The sequence below is a fragment of the Egretta garzetta genome, unplaced genomic scaffold, assembly GCF_000687185.1.
Source record: "Egretta garzetta isolate BGI_Z169 unplaced genomic scaffold, ASM68718v1 scaffold79, whole genome shotgun sequence".
Classification (NCBI taxonomy): domain Eukaryota; kingdom Metazoa; phylum Chordata; class Aves; order Pelecaniformes; family Ardeidae; genus Egretta; species Egretta garzetta.
The window spans coordinates 3,181,000-3,197,208 of NW_009260791.1; the positions used below are offsets into that span (position 1 = coordinate 3,181,000).

The 16,209-nt window shown below is 46.6% G+C and overlaps 1 protein-coding gene across 1 annotated transcript in view; it reads right to left on the bottom strand.

The window, feature by feature from the left end:
* Nucleotides 1-16,209, bottom strand: part of FLVCR2 (FLVCR heme transporter 2) — a 38,132-nt gene that overhangs the window by 17,382 nt on the left and 4,541 nt on the right. The window contains exons 2-4 of the mRNA XM_035902089.1: nt 6,757-6,898; nt 4,835-4,975; nt 1-39 (exon numbers count right to left, since the gene is read on the bottom strand). The exon at nt 1-39 is cut by the window's left edge and continues 19 nt beyond it. Coding sequence (XP_035757982.1) covers nt 1-39; nt 4,835-4,975; nt 6,757-6,898 — 322 coding nt within the window. The remainder of the gene's footprint in view (nt 40-4,834; nt 4,976-6,756; nt 6,899-16,209) is intronic.

Here is a 16,209-nt window from a genome sequence, read left to right on the forward strand (position 1 = left end):
GCAGAGTGGACAGGGCGTAGAAGCAACCTGCATTCAGACCTGAGAGGGGGATAAAAACGCAGCACATTCAGAGCCTGCTACTCTCTTGCTGGATAGTGAGAGGGTAGAAATGCAGAGAGAGAGATCTTTGGGAGCATAATATTGAGCATAACTCGATAACAAGGCTGCCAAGTCTCAGGAGAGCCAGCCAGACTGGCTACATAGGTTACCAAAAGAAATGCAGACCAAGAACGGCCCAATCTCAGCATGCAAGAGGGAGCACGCTGCAGTTTCAGAATGGTTCTTACCTTAGCAGCTAGAGGAAGGGCTGTGCACATTTCTGGTACTGAAAGGTCTTGCAAGTCCTTCGTAGGGTCTCAAGCCTCCCTCACAACTAGCAGCCATCTTTAGCATTGGAGTTTTTTCCTCCCCCCAGCCAAGGTAAAATACAAGAAATGCACCTGCCTCAGCTTCACACCTTTAACAAGGACCTGGGATTCAATTAACACCAGTGCTATTGACCTATGTGGTTTCCTCCCAGAGAACAGCCTGATAGCACTCTCCCTGCTGAGAGCCCGTAAAAAACATCCACTCCAAGCCAAGAAACAACAGAAGGCAAGTAGGAGCAGAGCCGGTGGTGAAGCACAGACAGAACTTCCCCCAGGCACCTGGTATGTGAGTCTGCATGGGAAAAGGCTTGCATTTTAAAAGATATCACTGAAGCCTGAAAAAAAAAAAAAAAAAAAAAAACCCAACTGTGAAAGTAATTGTCTTTCTGAAAGGGAAGTTAGATTAACTGTTAGAGACATCAGCCACCTGGTGAAGGTTTCTCAGTATCACCCAAGGTGAGAATGGAAACTGTTGGGGTGATACTGGCCGAGCCCGATTCAGGCACTCTGCTCCAGCTTACATGCAACTCTGGTTGAGTTAAACACCTTCCTCAAGGGCACAAAAACCAAGAGCTTTGCTTACAGTAGACAAGAACATCCACATGGGTGCTGGACCAACAGTACCACAACGGCTACACTCTCACCTTGGGCGATACTGAAAAACCTTCCCCAGGTGGATGAGGTCTGTAACAGTCAGCGCAACTTTCTTCTCAGAAAGTCATTTACATTTGCAGTTAGTTTCTCCTCAAGGCTTCAGTGATCCTGATGGGGGGAGGGATGGGGACACATTTCACCACTGCAGCTCACACATCTACAGGCTCCATAAGGAGGCATGGGTTTAAAAACTCTGGCACAGATGCCCAAAATCCTGACAGAACAGATACATGTCAGGGTCCCACTTCCTATTTTTCTTCTTTCAGCCTCAGTTGAAAGCAGAGACACTGTAATACATGGTACAGAAGTGCAGTCTAGCAGGCAGAGCTTCGACAGAGGGAACAAAATCCTGACCTCCCCTAACCCTGAAGTTTTTCAGCTCCCCTGACCCTGAAGTACTCAGAGATCCTGCGCCTAGCCTGCTCCTCCACTGGGACACTGGATACCTGTTGCCCTACACAGTTTATGAAGCACTCTGAGGAGCCACAAGATTGGCAGCTGGAGGGGACTTCACACATCCTTCACATGCCATGTCTTGACAACATTAAGCAGAGCTCACTCCACAGATTAACGGCACAGAGAACAGATGAAGAATCTTACACAAGTGATCCCAAATAAGCCAGCTGCCTGTGACAATGCTCCCTGTTCCAAAAGCATGTGTCAGGGCATTACAGGCAAGGCTAGTAAGCTGAGTGGCATGCTCTTTAGGCAGGACATATCTACACAATCCTTTCCAAGAGTCACTCAGAAAGGCTGGTAACTCCAGCAGGGCCAGAAGCCAGAGAAGGGGAAGAACAACTGGAGATCCCACAGCAAGAAAGAGCTCCCCAGTCTTGAAAGCTGGCTCTTTGCAACACCTGGCTATGGCCAAACAGCCCACAAGAGCCTAACTCAGCTTCATCCTATCTCCACCTCTGGAGCACCCTGCTCACTAGGAGACACCACAAACTGCAGCACCAGGACATGTGAGTGTGGCAGATCAGCATCATCCCTTTACCCACTACTGCTTCACTTCAAAGCTGGGCATAAACATAGACCAGCCATTTGTGTACCTTGACTTTGCGTCCAGCCAAGGGGACAGCAGCCTTGGGGGGGCAGCCAGACGCCACTCTGGTAGCTGATGCTGTTAGCATGCCAGCTTCACAGCAGCTCTGTGATGAATGCGATTTCCAAGAGAGAGAAGGGCCCCTGCTCCTAAGCTGGGCAGAAAACGATGCAGAGTTGGCAGCAATACTTGGCACCAGAGTCAGGCAAAATATTCTAATAATCAAGACAATGTGCTGAATTTGCATTTGTGAGGGCTGGCATAAGTTGTAGGCATTTCACATGTCACAGTTGCTCAGTGAAGTTTCTTCATGAATTACAGCTGTTCGAATGCCCATAAAACAGGCCAGGGTTGTTTCCAATGGGGCAGTGCGCATTTGCCCATGCAGATGAGGAAAACCAGAACTAGTAGCTGGGAGCAGAACATCTGAAGGTCCTAGCCACCTGATTCATTAGCTAGTTACCATGGTTTGCTTGTAATGTGCTGTAGAAGAACATTTTTGAGACCTCACAGTGTCCACTCTATTTTACAGAGGCCACAAAGGGGAATTTTATTGCCTATGGCTCAAAAAGGAGCCCTTATTAAGCCTCAGACTAAAACCCAAGTCTTGTATAGCTAAGCAGCCTATTGCCTACATGCCAGACTATCAGTCTCCCTCTTCTTGACCCTCATCATCCTCCAGGACAATGATTCCTTATGCAGATCTCGCTGCCCTGCCTCCTCCTCACTGCCCCATCACCTTTCCAAATGCTCATTCTTTGGGGCTGTCTCATCACTGCCACCCCCTTACCTACTGCCTCCCAGTAGCAACATGCAGTTGCCCTCCAGTGCAGAGCCCAACTCAGTAAACTCAGAGTTTCTTAATGGCCACCCCATGTTATGCCTTAGCTTTATGGAAGCAACCTCAGCAGCCTTTGGGAAAAGTCTGAGGGTTTTCCTGAAAAACAGTTCACTAACATAGCCGCAGTGCCACCGATGTTTCCAGCACTGCAAATCTTACTACAGGAAAGGAGTTGGGCAGCTGCTGGTAATATCAATACCTTAGAGGTCTTGCAGACCTGTTCTGACCTGGCATCATGTAAGGCCCCCCCATTCTTTCTACAGCCAAGGGAGATGAACAAGCAGCAGGTTTCCCCCTCTCTTCCCTGACACACAGTATGCTAATACAAAAGCTAAGAGAGGCTGCAGATATCTTTGTGTTAGCTAGGGAGGATGACTCAGTTGCACTCATGTGGCTGCAGATGTCTTAAATCTTGGCCAACGTAACTTTTGACTTGAGTAGGAAAAACTGTCCCCATTTTAAAGCCAGACTAGTTTAAAAAAAAAAAAAGAAGTTTCACTGCATAGTTCCCTCTCTGAGTAACAGTCACCACCTCAAGTCAAGCTGGAGATTGACACAAGGCTGACACAGAGAGGAACAGAATAAATGCACAGACCAGCAGGAAGAGAGGGTGAATTATGAGCCACTGAACAGCCTTTCCGCATTGTTTGTGACTGCCAGAAGGGAATTATCCCAGGGAGGTCAGATTCTAAACATGCTCTTCATATTGAGAGCCCTCCTCTCTCCTCTAGGACTTGTTTACGCCTATTAGAACAAATCCTTTCCTTTTTCTTTTCCCTGAAGGGTAAGTGCGAACTGAGAAGATGACACAATCCAACTTTTAGACACAGTCTGCCTAACAGTTTTTTCTATCTCCACTTTCTGAGAGGACATCATGTACTATGAAAAAAAAAAAAAAAACAACAGCAAAAAAACCCCAGCAGCTGCAATGCAAACCAGCAGAGCTTAAGGGCGATCTGAGAGGGGAATTTCTAGAAGACTACTACACTGAGAAGGGATAAGAGATTTCAACAACTCCAAAGACCATTAGCACCCTCAGCAGGTAAAAAGCCACCATCTCACACTCTCCAACCTGACTCATCCACCAGGTCCTTTAGGCACAACTGCTGGCAGAACAGCAGAACTTCCAGCACTATTTAACTTTTCCCCCTGAGGAGCTTCCCCAGCAAGCTGGTAGGAAGAGAGGACAGAACTCCCTGCAGACTAGCTGGCTACAGTATATCCTACTATGCAGCCAGGTATAGACAGCAATGGCCTTTCTGCTCAAGAGAAAAATACTTTTCCTTACGACAATTCAGCATCAGGAACAGATTCAACACATCATGCTGCCCTCAGAGACCAAGACTGCTGAAGAGAAGCAAGTAGCAAACCCAGAGGGCACGTACAGGTGGCAAAAGACATTCTCCAATCCTTCCTTCCATTTGCTTCGTAGCAACCGCCAAGGAAGCTGACGCAGCCTGCACATCTGCATGCTCCACATGACCTCCACTGGGACGTCTGGCAGCCATACCCTTGCCTTGGGGAATGACTTTCACTCAGTGCTGTGACTTGCACTCAGACAAAGCTCCCTGTATTTCTTTGGTAAGTACTTAGATTAGTTCACTGCAAGTAAATAACTGACTAGAAAAAAAAAGACAAGAGGATAAGGAAATCCCCTGAACAGAAAACAGTCAAAGACTGGGAAAACAGTAGTGGGGGCATACTGTCCTCTATGCGTTTATCTTGCTTTTGTTCTTCCTTAGGCATTTGCTTGTAACCACTGCTAGAGATTACAGGGTCAGAAGGACTCCTGGTCTGTGGCAGCACAGCTGCCCTTATGCTCCCCTAAAACAACTCAGGCCAGTTACTGCCCCAGCAGAGCATGGAGAGGGAGGGAGAAGCTAAGCATGTCTAGCAGTGATAACTGCACAGGAGTCCAGACCTTACCGTAAGTGACCATAAGCAGCAAAAAGTTGGCATTGCGGAGCAGACGGAGGATTGATTGCCTGTAGGAATACTCCTCTGTTGGTCTTGACTGGATCAAGGCCTGAGCTCGGCTTGGAGGATGCGGGGGCTTCTCCTTGAAGACTGAAACCAGACACAAAAATACACCTGTTTGTAATGGTGCAATGAGGGAGCCTGAGCACACACTGTGGGTAGAGCCACTTGAGAGACAGCAGAGGGGCTAGTAAAACCAAGCGTACAAAACATATCATCATCCTTCAGCTTTGATCTCCATGCATGAACTTATCCAGGAACAGGAGAGAACAGGGTCTCTCCAACAGTAACTCCTGCCACCGGGGAAACAACTTGCCTTCGATTAGCTTTTTGTGTAGGCAATGTCTGGCAGCAGCAAGAAAGTTCTCAGGACCGATAATGCCTTTGTCTCCAGCAGGACAGCCAGCCAGCTGCAAAAGTGTTGTGTGGAGTTACAAATGCAAAAGCGGAATGGGAAAAGCCAGCTAGCAAAGGTGGCCTGGTGCCCTGCAGTGCCCAGTGACTAAGGAGCAATGACCTATGCCAGGTTTTATTTCAGGCCTGGCACTTCTTAGGCTGGCCAAGCCATCTGCTGTCCTGTTGTGGTTTAACCTGGCAGGCAGCTGAACACCACACAGCCACTTACTCAATGCCCCCCCCCTCAGTGGGATGGGGAAGAGAATCGGAAAAAAGTAAAACCCGTGTGTTGAAATAAAGACAGTTTAATAAAACAGCAGAGGAAAAGATTAACAATAATAATGGTAAGAGAATATACAGAATATATAAAACAAGTGACACACAAAGCAATTGCTCACCACTCGCTGACCGATGCCCAGCCCATCCCTGAGCCTCGATCACTCTCCCCTCCCAGCCAACTCCCCCCAAGCATGACATCATATGGTCTGGAATACCCCTTTGGCCAGTTGGGATCAGCTGTCCTGGCTGTGTTCCCTCCCAGCTTCTTGTGCACCTGGCAGAGCAGGGGAAGCTGAAAAAATCCTTGAGTAGCAAAAGCACTACTTAGCAACAACTAAAACATCAGGGTGTTATCAACATTCATCTCATACTAAATCCAAAACACAGCACTATACCAGCTACTAGGAAGAAAATTAACTCCATCCCTGCCAAAACCAGGACATGTCCCTAACTAGCATCCAGAAACCCCAGTCACAGGCAATACTGCTGTTCCAGGTGCTAGACAGCCATTTTTGTACCTTGTCTATTTCCTGCCCCAGATTCTTTAAAGTCTACATCTGGCTCAGCCACCAGGCAACATGAACAACCTGGCAAGAGGAGCCTATTAGAAAAAAAAAATTACATGGAGTTCAGCAGACAAGCTCTGCTCTCCAGTGAGCAAGCCAATCTTTCACGCTAAAGACCTGGCTTCCACTTCACAGGTTAAGCAGGGGAATTGCACCTCTGGTGTTCTGCTACTGCTTAATGCTTCCTTCTCTCCACTCATAACTGGTTACCTTTTCTTTTCCTGGGAACAGCTTGTTCCTATGATGCCATCTAACCTGCCTCTTTCTCCCTACCCTTAAGAGGTAGTCAAGTCCAAGGCATAACCCAAGGCCTAACACCCTGTTTGCAGGCAAGATGACTGTGAACCTTGGAAGGTACCTGTTGGCTTTTAAAGGACTTGCTCATGCCAGGGTTTTATTAAGCAGGCAATCAAAGGATTAAATGAACTCACTCACAACCCCTTCTGCATGTGCTGTTCATCAAGGGTTTGAAGCAGCAAGATATGGTACTGCATGACCCTGTCAGCTGAGTGCTAGGACACATCCCCAAGTGACCTCCCCAGCCCATTTCCTAGCACACAGGCCCCTCACACACAGAGGCTGATCTTCTCAGTCCCACGTGGTTTCACATGCACGCTCCCACCTCCTTACCTATGATGACCAGGATGAACAGCGCTGTTGCCACTCCTGCAGTCATGAAGAACATGATGCTGATGTGGTAGGCCAGCTTCTCCACATCCTCCACATTGGGAACCAGAACTGGAGGGACCAGAAAGCCCACAGCAATGCCAAGCTGAGCAGGAGAGAGAGGGGACACAGAGGTGTGACATGGAACCACAACACTGCCACAACCCCACAGCTCAGTAAGGGCTCAACTGAGTCTAATCCAATTTCACAACCAAGGTGAAAATCTTCTTTACCCCCCAACAACTAAGAGATAAAAAGCCAACTACCAATCGCAATTTGGCCATAAGAGAGGTCCCAGACTGCACTCACAACTGTCAGGGTATTCAAGGCAAGGTTTTACAACAGAATTGAGCAGAATGAATACCTGCCTCCATCGAGGTGGAGGTCTTGCTTCCCCTGTCTTCCTCCATGCATGTGTGTTCCTGTCCATACACACATCCTGCTCCTTATCTTGCACCTGCTCTGGTGCTGGCCTGATCACACAGTAATCAAATTTTTCTCATTAAAATGGCAGAAAGCAAGACCATCAAAACCCACCACAATTCTTTGCTGGGTTAATGAGTTGAACCAATTTATTTTCCAGTCAGACAAGTGCAAGGGCCAAGACAGAAACCTGCCCACTCCTAACCAGTGAGATATTAATCTGGGTCAGCCACTTTATGACACTGTTTCCTAATGAGGACCCTCCCAAGACAAGATTCCCCCTATGACTGCTAGGAGAACCTAGAAAAACATCAAGGTTGAGAGTGAAGGAAGTGCTGACAGCACATATCCAAACATGGAGGTTGTGTGATGAGGCTTGACAACCCACCCCTAAATAAAACACTTGGCTCTGAAGGGCTGCAAAAAGAAACCCCTACAGCTCTGGCCTCTGCTGCACCAAGAGCCCCACGTGTCCAGCTGAGGAGCTCCTGCAGCGGCAGCACACACATCAGTGAGGACATTAGGGCTTTTAACTCCACAGCCATTTCTCCAGGACAGCGACAAGGAGCTATAGCAGCACAGGCTTTGCCACACTGATAAGTGGGACTGACAGTGGCACAGACCTTCAGTGCCACCCTCAAACACGAGAGAGAAGAAATAGCTGTTTGGTGCTTAGGAGCACACTCTTCTTTTCACAAAGTGGGAGCCAAATTGCACTCAGCACATTCGTGAGTACTCTAAACATGAGAGGAGCCTACAAAAGCCCCTTTGCGTCTCAGTTTGTGGCTGTGTTTCAATCACCATTTGGTTCCCAAGGACTGTGTATTTACCTGTTCCCCTGGCCCTTCCCAGCACTTGCAACCCCCTCAGACATCAGAAGAGCCATGCTCAAGCTCAGCTCTTGCTTGGCCTCAAGGCTCTGCACACTCACCCCTGTTTGGCACAGGAGCAATTTTTTGTTTAGCAAAACCCTCATTCTTGCTATTTCCTGATTTAAGTCTATGTTTGCTGCTGTGGACAGTGACAAGGCACACACAGGAGCCTCCAACAGATGGAAGGACTAAGAAAGCACCCAAGAAAGAGCGATGGCTGCATGGCCACCTGGCATCCTCATCTTTCCTTGAAACAGTGATTTCCAATCTCTTGCAGGCTGTACCATTTGCCTGGAGACAGGAAAGCACTAACAGTACCCGAACAGTGCTAGCTAACCAATACAGACTAGTAGCATAAAAAAAAATCCAACCCACAGTGGTTATTCATGCTACACCAACACAGCCTCTATAAAGCCACTGCCCTCATCATGCTAAGAGAGGAGGTATGCAAAACATGGAAATGAGGATATAGTCAAATTAAGCCCATTGCATTTACCATTTCCTTATAGGTGCCTGATGCCTTCATAGTCCCTGGAAAGGGTCTATTACTCTACAGGTATGGAAAGCAAGGACTCAGAAAGGCAAGGACTATGCTGCCCATAAACCACATCCAAGCACATCAGTACACAGAGCAGAACTGTAACCCAGGAGCCCTGTAACCCAGCCACGAGCTCATACATGTTGCTGCAGCTGCCTTCTAGCAAAAACTCCTTGTGCTTTCCGCATACTTTCTCCATCATATATCCATGTTTCTGGGATGCCAATGGACTCATTTTAGAAGACCCACTCACTGGCCAGGATCAAGATTACAGAACAAATACATTTCAGGTGCCATACCTGATAGCTAGGATAAGAATGAGCTTGTGCCATCCAGCCCCAGAACACTCTCCACAAAATCCTCCTCCATCCAGCTGGTGGATTTCTGAGACAAGGAAGAACACTTATGTTTCAAATAGAGCTATCTGCTCGACTCAGACACCCTATTCAGCTTACAAACAAGTAACTTTCAACCATGTCCAGCCAAACTTCTCCTGTGTCAAACAGTGCCCTCCACTGGGTCCTGGAATAGCCTGGGTCAGGATCAGCAACAAGCATCCGTGCTGAGTTCATTCCTGGTGCTGGGACATCACAGGGAGCCAGTGGGAAGAGTCACCAAGATTACAGATGTGCCCCCCACCGTTTCAGGGCACTGTCCAGAATGAGAACATTCCAGGGTTGGTTAAACGAACTGAAGAGAGACACAAGTTGTGCTGTCTCAAATAGTAAGTCAAGGGCTGAAAGAGCTTAGGACAAAAGAGACCATTAGAAAGATTAAACCTTCCTAACACCCTCATTGCACAGGCAGCCTCTGACACAGGACTAAACTTTGTTCAGACATGGCCTATCCCCAGCCTCTCGTCACAGTGAGTCAGGTCTGCTCTCTGCCTCTGCACTGCCCACTGACCCTGAGTCTCACCAACAGTACCAGTGAGTCCAACTGTCAGCTGGCTTAGAGGCTTCAAGCTCTGATCTTCATTAAGCTGCATGCCTCCCCCTTCTCTGCACAAGGGAAACAAGCCTGCACCTGCACAGAAAAGGCAACTGCACCACACACAGATGCTCACAGAGATCCCTCCTACAGGGCAGAAGCCTGTTTGTCTCTGCAGCACATATATTTTGCCCTGCTGGTGGCCAAAGTGCAGGCCAGTGGCTCCAGCATGCCTGCTCAGCCCAGGACACAGCCACACTGGGCTGCGCTCCTATCTCCTTAGCATTCCCAATGGTTCAAGCTTTGAGGAAAAAACTCTCAACATTGCTCCTTTCCATTCGAGGGAAGAGTCCTACTAGCTCTTACATATCAGGTCTCATGTGTGCCCTTCCACCCTTTACCAAATAAGATCTATAAACACCTTCCTGGAAATTGTTCCTTTGTCCTATCACCATTTCATTCTTGGAAGAACCAGGCTGCATGCCTGTGCTAGGTGCTTCTTGTCTTCCTGCTCTCTGGAATCACATGCAAGAGGAACAGGAAAGGAAGAGAGATCCCTACTTTATTCTGACCTCTGACATAAGTTTCTCCAGGACCACAGTCAAGACTCACTCTTTTCAGACCTCCCTCTAGCTTCTCCTTCCTGAAAAATGATCTGATGTACCTAGCAGAGAGGGTATTGGGAATCTGTTTTGCAGATATGGGAAGTCCTATAGTCATCGCTTACCCAATGGGGCACGGACTTACTCAGCTTCCTTAGACACTGCTGTTGTCTTGTCAGAAAACCTGAACATTTTTTCTAACCATAAACAGAAGCTTTGTCCTCTCTCTTCCCTTCCCCAAAAACAAACAACTTTTATCCATTAGGAATTTGTTAAACCTTTGAGAAGGACTAGGTGGTAGAAAGGAAAAAAAAAAAATCCCAGTAATCACAGCAATAGGAGCTACATTTTATATTTCAGAGCAACTGATGTTATTAATCCTATGAAGATGAGGCCCCTTGACTTGACTAAAACTGAAGATTTCCTGGAGGATACTCACAGACCCTGGATTATTCATGCCATTTTTAGCAACAAAGACAAGCTCTCAACAACTCGATGAGTATTACACAGCACGTACTTTACCTTTCACACTGAGATTTTTAGCCTAGTTCTCAGCAGGCCAGTGCTCACATCACCATGAGCCCAACAGGCAACACTGTAACTGGTTAACTAGAAAATTTAAAGATGTCTTGGCAAGTGAAAAATAACTTTTCTCCCTTCTGCACACCTCTCACGTCAGGGCTGGGAGAATAAAGAAAAGTAAAAACAAGGTTGGTTCTGCAACAGTCTGTGCTACCCTCCTTACAGAGACCACCAGTCATTAGGGTTCATAGTCCAGTCCCTCTCACCAGCATACAAATTAGCATCTCCAACCTTTGTACAGGTGGAAAGTTCTCCAAGACCTATACAGATAGGCTCTAGTTCCCAAAATTTAGCATATCATTCAGCATCCCCACACCCAAAGCACACAACACTGTCCCGATCTCTGAAAATCTCTCCTCAGGAGCCAGGCTGCTGGCACTTTATTTTAAGAAGGCTCTGGGGTAATTTTTAAACAGAATACGAGGGAAGTCAACAACTACAGCAGAGTTCACTGTTCAGATTACTTATTCTTTAAAGACTGATAAAAGGAATGTATTTCCTACCTGAAATTTGTCAAGGACCAGTCCCAACAACAACATCATATTCAAGATTCAAGCGCATACAAGAACAGGCAACAAAACCAAGAGCAAGTGGTTAATAAGATGGTATAAATCTACCCGAAGTCTTGAAATGGAAAATGGGATGTCTAATTTAAGTTTAGCTGTTTGTATACTAAGAGTCTGCTGAAGGAAGATAATGAGTGCGGTATCAGCATAAAAATGTAAATGAATGATCGATGGAGGAGTGAGTCTCCACCTTAAAGAAAACTAAGAGTCAGCAACAGGAATACCAAAGCCCTATAAAATTCCATAAGTAAGCACAAATATTGACAGAGGAGACCACCAAACCCAGAAGGTCAATTAAAGTGTTAAAAGGTAGAAAGAGAAAGATGCTGCAAAGTCAGAAAAAACACAACAGTGAGAAATTTTGACAATGCCCTTGCAGGCTAAATAAGTGTCATGACAGGGATGATGCAGAGATTGCATTTTTTGATTCCATAAATACTCTTTTCTAAGGAGAACCTATAAGAGGCAGCACAATTTGTGATTTAGACCTAGAGCAGCACAGTGTGACCACGATCAATATTACAGAACGGTTCTGCACTGCACTCAAATTCAGCTTCCTTGTAGCAACAACAAAAAAACACCCTCCAAAGCACTATGGCAATATTCAACCCAAAAAAGGGAGCTGCCTAAAAGGAAAGAAGCTTGTTAAATGGAAATTAAAAAGAAAAGCTGAAAAAATTAAATGCTTGCAAGTAGCATTAAGACTGTGTAAAGACACTGCATCAGAGGACCAGTGTAAACACAGAGAAAATGAGCAAAATATTTTAGAACAAAATAAAGGAACCACAGTTAAGTTAAAAAAAAAAACCAAAAAACCACCAAGCAAAACAAAACACCACCATCCAACTCAAAAACTGGACATTATTCCTTCAAAAAAGAAAAAAAAGACAGCAAGCTGGACCAAGCTAAAGTAAAACCATAATTAAGCCAAAAAAGGCTGCGGAAGAACTTTACAAACTAAGTCAAAACTCTTCAAACACAGCAAAATCAGGAAGCCTGCCAGAAAGTCTGTAGGGCCAAAAGACGATCACTGTGGAAAGAGAACATTCGGGAAAGAGGGAGAACGAAGTCTTGCACCAGCACTTGCGACATGATATTTATGGGAGGTTTCCACATCAACACAACCTCTTCACATGGCAAAAATCTGAAGCATTATCAGTGGAAGATCTTAACCAATTTATTTCAACAAATTTCTTCTACGAGACATCAGGACCAGATGGTATTCAGCCAGGAGTTCAAAAGAACAAGTCAACAGAAAACCCACACTACTCGTACACAAACACACCAAACTGCTAACTCTGCTCTGTTACCAAATACTCAAATCACGAATAGAGGAAAAGTGATGTGAATTTTTAAGAGGCCCGGCACAGGCAGGAGTCCCAGGAAACCCCAGGGCCAGCAGCCCACCGGTTTGGCCAAACGGGCAGAAACTGTAGCAACCAAAAGACTGAAGTTCACATGTTGATAAACGCCGACACAACAGGCTTTTCAGACCTTATGATTTCAACAGAATCTCATCAAGTTCCCAAGCCAAGACTTCAGAGAGTTTGGAGGATACACTCCTTTTTTACTGTCTTTCCTTTAGCACTTAGCACTGACTGGCCCGGGGCTGCCTGGCAAATTTAGCCTGACCTAGGCCAGATGCTCCTCTGTGCCAATGCATTGTACCTCTCCAAAGGAAAGGCTTTGGGGAAAAAAAAAATAACGTAAAAATCAAGGGCTTCACCTGCTCTCAGCAAAGAGAGCTCATTGCATTTGTCAACACACCACTGGAACTACTCTACCTTTCCACTCCCAGAAGAATGACTTTTAGCAGGGCCCACGCTCATTTTGATCTGGGAATCAATCTTTCACACACATACCACCCACACCCCAGACCAGCGTGGAGAACAGAGATAGGTGAATCTAACTATCCACTACAGACCTCTCTTTGAGGGATGTTTGTGGAACTCTATCAAATTCAATGTTGTAAAGCATGAATAAAACCAACACTTCACCTGTGCCAGAGACTTCCCTCCTGGCAGCCCTACACTGAGCCACTCACACAATGCCACTGCCAGAAGCCTTCTGAGGGTCACACCAACCCAATTCACTCCAAGGCCACCCCCCTGTTTCTAACGGAGCCTCCTCCACTGCCTCTGAAAGCAGGGGAGCGGGAAAGATTCATGTATCTGCTGGGGAGATGCAGTATCAGTCCTGAACCATTTACTTACAGTGCACAGCACTACCTCTTATCGTCAACATCCACATCAACCAAGGAACATGGAGCTGAGAAACCCTCTAGAAAACCAGAGGGACTACCATGCTCTGGAAGGAAATGGCCAATATTTCAATTGTTTTAGTAAGTCGGCCCTGCTGTATACACCGATTTACCTGTTTTCTGACAGGTATGTTTAAGCCTGTCGGGCTTCACATTTTCAAGATGTTCTTCTCCAGACCCAATAGTAGAAATGGTTTGGGGGTTTGCTTTGGGTTTTTTTTTTAAATTATATTTGATTCCAATACAAGTGGCTTCAGATAGCAAGAGCTGAGAACTGACCGGACAATATTATCACCAGGGAAGCCAATGTTCTCAGTGAAAAGTCAAAAAAGCAAGCCTGCACAGTGCAACTGTTGTTCTTCTAGAAGCCTCCACCTCTGATAACCACCACGATAATAGGTTGTCTCTCCAGAAGTCTTACAGACAAAACACACAAGCCAAGTGCAGCAACATCCATGCTGTTCAGTAACAGATGAGATGAGATCAGGATGTCATGTAGCCCACACTAGCTACCCTGTACTGCAAACCAGCATAAAGATGCAGAACATAACTGGTAGTGGCAAAAGGACACATCTGACTGGTGGGAGGAGGGGGAAGTTGCACAGTTTGCTGGATCTGAACAACGCACCTCGTGTTGCAGTAGGAAAGCCCTTATGAAGGGGAACAGAAGGCTTCTCCTTCTCACTATGTTGCTTTTACATGTACGAGAGAAGGGAACTTTGAACCAAGCTCAATACATACAGGACCCATGCCAGATGCCTCTCCGACAGCTCTGCCAGCATAATTAAATGCGTCAGACCCAGATCTCCATTCACCCTTTGAGGAGGTACCTATTCCAAAGCCCCAGGCAACACAGCCTCTTCCTCTACTCTTGTCTGTGTGTGTCAAAGCTCTGCCCTGCAGTGCTCCCTCCTTTTCTAACTACAGGTGCCTCCCATGCTATAACCATGACATTGCAGAGGAGCAGCTAAACCTTCTGACCCCACAATTCACGTACCACAATCTGCAGAGAACAGCCAGCCACCCCCTTCTCATACCCTGTGACTCCTACTGCACATCAGCTTCCCAATCCTTTGCTCTCAGCACAGGTCCCAGCCGCCTTTCTATACAAAAGGCTACAGTAGAACTGAAAATACCCAACCGAAGAGCTGTGTAAAGCAGAAGCTGCCAGTTCCTACCCAGTATACTTTTGTATGGATTGCTGCCCAGAATATACTTCTTCCATACCACCGACAGCAAAACCAAAAGAGTATGTTGAAATCCAGATAGTCAGGAAGTCAACGTATGTAAATGTTTGCAAACCACAGCTTAGTCACCTTTCTTGCAGTGTTTTAAGAACCAGAAAGGACCCAAGTTGTGAAAGGAAAAATTGTAATCCAGGCCTTGTGACGAGATAAGATAGGGCTTAGGCTCTTCTTTACTCTCCCACTGAGGTGGGAGATAACGCATTTTTTCAAAGTGCATTTGCACAACCAAGGCTCTTCCGGAAGCAAAACCAAATCCCTTCCTCATCACACTTCTGCTTCTGTGGCATCATCTCATACTGTTTAAGATGATGCAATGCCGTATGATGAAGACTACTTCTCTATGCAAGCCATTCAGAGCCTCTCAGCTTTGAATGCACCTTCCCCCAGTTTACTGGGAAAGAAACGCAACGCAACAAAACAACAGCAGTAAATAAGAGGGTAAAGCAGAAGAGGGGTTTCAGCTCTGACAGCTGCCTCAGCTGCTGCTGGAATCCTCAGTCAGGATACAATACTTTGGTCAGGGACCTACTACAGTCACCTAACATAGCCAGCCCCGGGGGATCCCACAGTGCAAGTGCTGAGGATGCCATAGGGCAGCCCCTCCCAGTGAAAACACTGCAGTCATTCATTTAACTCCCTTGCAACTTCCACAGAACATAACCCGACAGCCAACTGCTTCTGTGAGGGAAAAGGGGAAGCTGCCTTTGGTGTATGGCTGAGAAGGGAACACCAGATGAAATGGGTAGAAAAAGTTCATTTCAGGTTCCAGTTTCCATTTATAGAAACTTAGGCATTCCAAAAAAACGTTGCTGTTTGGTCAGCACGCCTTCGCACAGAGAGCCACATCTGGGATTTCTGAGAGCTGGCCACATAGCACTCCTTCTGATCCAAGTGCTCTGGTCCACCCTGCCCTTCTCTACAGGAGCCAGGGCTGGAGAATGTCAACCATTAACTACTGCCACTACCGGCTCCTCTTGGTTCCTTGCTAAAATCTTCTCTGTTCTAATAGCTAAACCCCTGGGAGATACAGCGCCAAGCTACAGAGGGGTGTCAGGCAGACTGCTACCTGCCGCTATTTCTAACAGGGATCAAATCTCATCTGAAGAGACAGGAGGCCTCCAGCAGGGACAGAACAACCAAAGAGATCTAGAAGTCCACTCAAAGACAGGAATGCAACAGGACGTGCTCCATTTCCACAACATTTCTTAGACTTTCAGATGCTGCCTTCCCTGAACGGCGAAAGGTACAGAACAGAGTTAGCGATGAGGCATCAAAGAGCAACACATGCTCAGCACAAACAGCACTGCAGGCTCACCGGCACAAAAGCAATGACGGGTTCAGGTGTTGCAGACACAATTATTCAGCAACACCCACCCCACCCACTACCCCATGCAGAC